Source organism: Nicotiana tomentosiformis, chromosome 11 (assembly GCF_000390325.3).
Source record: "Nicotiana tomentosiformis chromosome 11, ASM39032v3, whole genome shotgun sequence".
NCBI classification, from domain to species: Eukaryota; Viridiplantae; Streptophyta; class Magnoliopsida; order Solanales; family Solanaceae; genus Nicotiana; species Nicotiana tomentosiformis.
The window spans coordinates 57,156,531-57,162,790 of NC_090822.1; the positions used below are offsets into that span (position 1 = coordinate 57,156,531).

The window sequence follows — 6,260 nt, forward strand, 5'->3', positions numbered from 1 at the left end:
GACAAAACCAGAGGAAGAACCAGAGGAAAAATCTGAGTTTAATGATGATGGAGAGGAATTGGAAGAAGATCCGGACGAAGAACCAGAAGAAAAGGAGATGGGGAATAATTTCGAGGATGGTTACTAGGAGTTGGTGGATTTCCCCACATTCTTCCCATTTTGTATCTTTATCCCAAAATTTCTCATTTCCCTAAGGGAAAGTTTTCTTTAGCCCATGTAATTCTGTGAACGTTGGAAACAATGATGTAACCTCTGCTCCCGCTTATTACAATCCAAACACAATCAATGAAAAAAAAATTTGCTTCGGATCTGAATATGTCAAATCTAATTGTTTGTCAAATATTCGTGACTTAGGCCTACCTCCGGCAAAGAAAGGTCCCAAGAATTTTAGGAGAATGCGCTTGCCTGAATACATGAACTAATTGCTCTGTGTGCCTATTACTAGTGCAAATGCTAAAACTGACTTCTTTTCTTTTTCATTTTTCTTTCTTATTTTTTCTTACTTTATTATTATTCCCCAAAGAAAGGTTGGTTTGTGTTGACCCAAAACTGGCTGAACCACCATACAACCTAAGATCGAAAGGCAAGATGTATGCGATAGATAACTCGACCGAACACACTTTGGTAATAGTCGATAGCCCAGGGCGATCAAGAGAGAAGGACAATATGAGGAATGACGAACATGTGGCTAGGATGGCCCAGGAGATATAATCTTTGAGGGAGGAAGTGCAACATATCCAAAAATTGGCACATCTGGCCGTGACGCTCCCACAACCACTCTATTTCCTTCTCTAGATTCAATCCCCGTCCACTTTACTTCTACTACTCGCCAAGCCAACAATACCCCGAATGCAGTCCCTACCACTCAGATCATACCTCCAATAAACCTGCAAACCCACCAAATCCTCCCATACATACTCATTACGTACCAAATTGCGTCCAAACACCACAAAACCCACCAGTTACCACCAACATAGTTCACACCCCTCCTCGTGATGGAGTCACCTTTGCCACTAACTAAATCCAGCACATACCCGCGGCATATATCGCTGCACCTGAGTGTTATGTTCCTCCCGTATATGCCGTTTCAGAACCCACCTTCACAACACCTGTCACAGTCAGGATGCCTTATGGAATTGACCAATATGCCAAAATGGAGAGGGAAGCTAGGTATAAGGAAGAGGAATCAGTGTTTGAGAAATTATGAGCATTTAGAAAACAAATGAAGAACCTTCGGGTCACTCGAGGAAGCTAAAGTCTAGACTATGAGGATCTGTGTATCCATCCTGATGTGGATATGCCAGCAGGATACAAGCCTCCAAAGTTTGATATCTTTGGTGGGGACAGGTGATCCCCATGCACACTTGAGAGCCTACTATGATAAGCTAGTTGGAGTAGGAAGAAATGAGAAGATGAGAATGAAGATGTTCATAAGGAGCTTCACAGGGGAAGAACTTACTTAGTATAGTCGACAAGATTCGCGAAACTGGAGGGAATGGCAAGACATGGCGGAAGATTTCATGAATCACTTCCAATTCAACACAGAAATTACTTCCGATAGGTTCGCACTAGTAAACTTGCAGAAGAAGCCGTCCGAATCATTCCAAGAATATGCACGTCGATGGAAATTAGAGGATGCCAAGGCACGACCTCTGTTGGACGATAGTGAGCTGACTATGTATATCATCAGGGCTCAAGAAGGGATTTACTTTGAGAAAAAGATGGTCATGATGGGGTGGAAATTCCCCGAACTGGTCAAAATAGGATATTTCTTAAAAGAAAGTATAAAGTTCGATAAAGTACAATCCATGGACGCATTGCAAGAAGCTAGCAAAGCAATCCAATCAGGATCAATAGGCAGCGGATAGAAGAAAAAGGAAGAGGTATTAGCAATCATTCCCTATTACTGGTCCAATCCACATCATGAAAACACCTCTTATTCTCCAAACAGCCATTCCCAACACCCACCTGCTTATGCTCCAGTCTACAACACACAACCATATTACAACCCTCAACCTCAATATAACTGGCCTCGATCCCATACAAATCCAAACCCACCACGACCATACGCTCCAGTTCAAACTACCACTCATCAAAACTGACCCATATATGCACCCTGACCTCGCACAAATTTTGAATAGAGAAGTCCTAGAAACTACACCCCGATTGCTGAACCTCTGGCCCAACTGTTTGAAGGATTGAGGAGAGCATGTTTGATACATCCGATAGAAGGAAGGGTTCCTGAGTATCCCTAAAAATACTTTGATGCAACCAAACGGTGCTTGTACCACTCAAACGTACCTGAGCATGATACTGAGGATTGTTTAAGACTGAAAAATAAAATTAAGTCATTAATTAAAAGTGGATCCATTCAGTGTAACTCAGCTCTACCTAATGTGAATCGCAACCCACTGCCAAATCACCAGAATAAAGGAGCTAATTTGATCACCCTGGATGAAGAGTATGACTTGAAAGGAACCATTGTCCCAATATGGAACACTGGAGCTGCAAGGGTGCCACCTCAAAGGACTCCGATAATCACAGTACAGTTGAAACCTATGGTGATGGTCCAGACTTACCAGTAACAGCCACAGCTACTACCAGGGATGAAGAGGATTGAGAATACAAGACAGTCCCATGGACATATCAACTTAAAGGGAAAACCAAGATGACGGATTCCGCAGAAGCTCATGGTATGAACAGGCTAGGGAGGTGTTATGCTCCTGATGATGTAAATAGGGGGAGTCTATGAAGGGAGCAAATTCAAAGAATAAATATAACAGATCCAGAGGCCTCAAAATTTAGGAAGAAGACGTCAACCAAAGAATACTCTGTGGAGGAACAAATGAAGAAAATCCCGATGTAAATATCTATCATGGATTTACGGATGAGTTCTGACAGTCATAAAGACGCCCTAATGAATGTGTTAAGTGGGGTGAGCATGACGAGAAACACAAACAGTGAGGCATTGACAGTAACCATTGGTAAAACGGGTGAGCAAATATGATCACTTTCTGAAGAGATGAACTTCCTATTGAAGGCGTGGGTCACAACAAAGCTTTACACATCACTGTCAAATGTGGAGATAAGGTGGTGTCCCGAGTACTGGTTTATGAAGGAGCAGGAGTCAATATCTACTTGCTCTCTACTTTACGAGAGTTGGGTATCCATATAAGAGAAGTCAAGAAAAGTTATGTGAGGGTAAGAGCATTTGATGGGTCACAGAACGACGCCATCGGAGAAATTTATTTGGCACTGCAAATTGGACCGGTTGAGTTTCCCATACTATTCCAAGTGATGGATATGTCATCTTCATAAAACATACTGCTAGGAATACCTTGGATACACATGGCAGGGGCAGTCCCATCTACCCTACACCAATGCATGAAGTTCGAATAGGGTTGTCAAAAGATTGTAATCCACGACGAATGGAGCCAATCAACTTATTTGGAACATGCAGTCCAATTCATAGAAGGATTAGGCAGAGTCGCCTTCCATGCAGTTGAGATCATGCATACCACAGAAATAGAAGAGGCCAAGAAAAACCTAGGAATGCAGTCGCCGTATAGATCAAAGATGGCCATGAGGGAAATGAAAAAGTACGAATACAGACCAGGAACCGCACTGGGAGCCCGATCAAATGGGATAACAAAGCTGATCGAACAAAATAGGCAGAAAGGTAGAGCCGGCATAGCGTATCAACCTCTGACTGGGAGGACTTGTACCGGTAGCTTCGGTAAGAACCTTCTTTTCGCGATTATGAAATGTAACGAAACCCTCGAGCAAAGAAGTCCAGATTATGAGGAATACAATGAAATAATGATGCCAGATAATCTCCCATAATAAATCAAATAACTGGAAAGCTAGAAAAATCCTATCCTTGAAGAGACATAATCGGTCAACCTGGGAAGCGAAGAAGATGTAAAAGAAACCCGAATCAGCATCCATCTAGAAGTAGAGTAGAAGGAAGAATTGGTCGAGCTCCTACGACAATACATTGATGTGTTCGCATGGTCATATGATGACATGCCTGGGTTAAGCACTGATATCGGTTTGCATCGATTGCCTACCTATCCTGCTAAACCACCTGTTAAACAAAAATCCAAAAAGTTCAATCTTGACTTGAGTTTAAGGATAAAAGAAGAAGTAACCAAGAAAATAGAGGTGAGTAGTTATGGTCACCAATTATCCCACATGGTTGGCAAATATAGTCCTAGTGCCCAAGAAGGATGGGAAGATCAGGATATGTGTGGATTATCGAGATCTCAACAAAGCCAGCCTGAAGGACGATTTCCCTTTATTGAATATTCATATTCTCATAGAAAACTGCACGAAGCATGAACTGTAGTCATTTGTGGATTGTTTCGCTGGGTACCACAAGATCCTGATGCACGAAGAAGATGCAGAAAAGACAGCGTTCACTACACCTTGGGCAGTTTACTACAGAGTCATGTTGTTCGGTCTCAAAAAACTGGTGTGACTTATATGAGGGCCATGACAACCCTCTTTCATGACATGATTCACAAAGAGATCGAGGTATATGTGGATGATGTCATCGTCAAAAAGTTCAGAACATTTGGACGACTTGAGGAAGCTTTTCGAACATTTGTGATAAGTGTGGATTTTGACCATTTATTAGTACCTTCTTGCTTTAGTTTTAGTCCGAAAGTGTTGATTTATGTTTCCAAAACTAATGAAAGTGTGAAAATTGCAGGATTGTTGGAGATTTGGACTCTAATAAAGAAATCCAACTCAAAAAGGAGTGTACCGACTCACAAGGCAAGTAGGGGCGCAACAGTCCAGAAGTGTGGTCCGCAGAAAAAAGTGCAGATGCAGATCTGATGTAAAAGCCCAAAAGTGATAGAAGAGAAATGCGGACCGCACATAATTTATGTGGCCGCAGAACATGGTCGCACTGACAAAAATTCAAAAAGTTTAGAAAGTGTGCAAAATGACCAAGACTGAAGCCTAGCCAGAAGTGCGGAACGCACATGAATTGTATGGCTGCAGAAGTTGAAATGCAGCAGCAAATCAAATTGTGCGGCTAAAGAGTCTTTCAACCTGAATATTCAAGCAATGTGATGACCACACATGGAATTGTGCGGCCGCAGAAACTCCCGAAGGGCATTTTTGTCAGTAAATGTTGGGCCACTATAAATAGATGGGAATCACTTTTTAGGTCAAGTTTTGAAGTTTTTTTAGCTGTAGCCGTTGTAGTTTACCATTTTGGGTAATTTGTGATCATTTTGGGATAAAAACATCATAGTTTATCATTTTAATTTTATATTATGGCTTTAATTAGTGTTTCTTCTTTGTTTTCTTCATTTTCTACTATGAGTAGCTAGACATTTACTAGGATTGTAACCCAACCCTAGTGTGTAAACCTTATGGGTATTTAATTTAATGCTTGTTTATGATTAGGTGTTTGATATTTAGCCTTGTTCATGCTTTAATTTTAGAATTAATGGTTGCAAATATTGATTCATGCCTTTTGACTTGGTCTTTACTTGAGAAAGAGGGACCTAGTCTTAGAAAGCTTGGCTAACCAGAAATTGAGCTAGTTAAGGATTTGACTAGCCTAATTAAAGGGTTTGAACTAGAGATAGAAAAAATCCAACTTGAGCTCATATCCACTATTTAGGCTATTTCTTCTTCACGCATCAAGTATACACTCTAACACCCTAACTTAGCTCCATAAGGAAATCGACCCCGACTCATAGTTGGGCACTATTCTTCCAACGACCTCTTCCACTCATTGTTTAGTGTGGACTGGAAGTTGATCAATATTTGGTGCCATTGCCAGGGAGCTAAAACGGTGTTAGTTATATATTTGAGTGTGTTTTTGGAATATCTTCTTTCCCTTTCGTGATAATAACATGTTTAAGAAATCTTAGGTACAATTATGGCAAATAATGATCCTGGAAATTTGCCTCTGGGGGACTTGGACGGCGAGGAGGAACAACTCAATGAGGTACCTCAAGTGCCACAAGCTAATCGAAGAGGCCGGGGACCATAAGACAACATGCTCGTTCCACCCCCACCTCTACCACATCCACCACAAGCGCCTCCACACCGGATATTGCCCAATGAAGGTTATGTTAGTGCAATAGTCCCTCCCCGTATTAAGGCAGGAAACTTTCAAATCACCAATGTGATGCTCACTTTTCTTAAGCAACAAGGATTCTTTACAGGTGCTCCAACTCAAAAGGCTTACAAACATTTGAAGGGCTTTGTTGATACATGTTGGGGGAGCAAGAAAA

General features: G+C 41.5%; 1 protein-coding gene across 1 annotated transcript; it reads left to right on the forward strand.

Moving 5' to 3' along the window:
• The first annotated feature begins 1,505 nt into the window (after window positions 1–1,505).
• On the forward strand, window positions 1,506–1,868 carry LOC138901500 (uncharacterized). Its single transcript, XM_070189272.1, has one exon. It carries the CDS (start codon window positions 1,506–1,508, stop codon window positions 1,866–1,868), a length of 363 nt encoding a protein of 120 aa, XP_070045373.1.
• The last annotated feature ends 4,392 nt before the right edge of the window (window positions 1,869–6,260 follow it).

What these genes read in the sequence shown, in the direction of transcription:
- LOC138901500 (XM_070189272.1), top strand. Translation starts at nt 1,506, where the DNA reads ATGGCGGAAGATTTCATGAATCACTTCCAATTCAACACAGAAATTACT.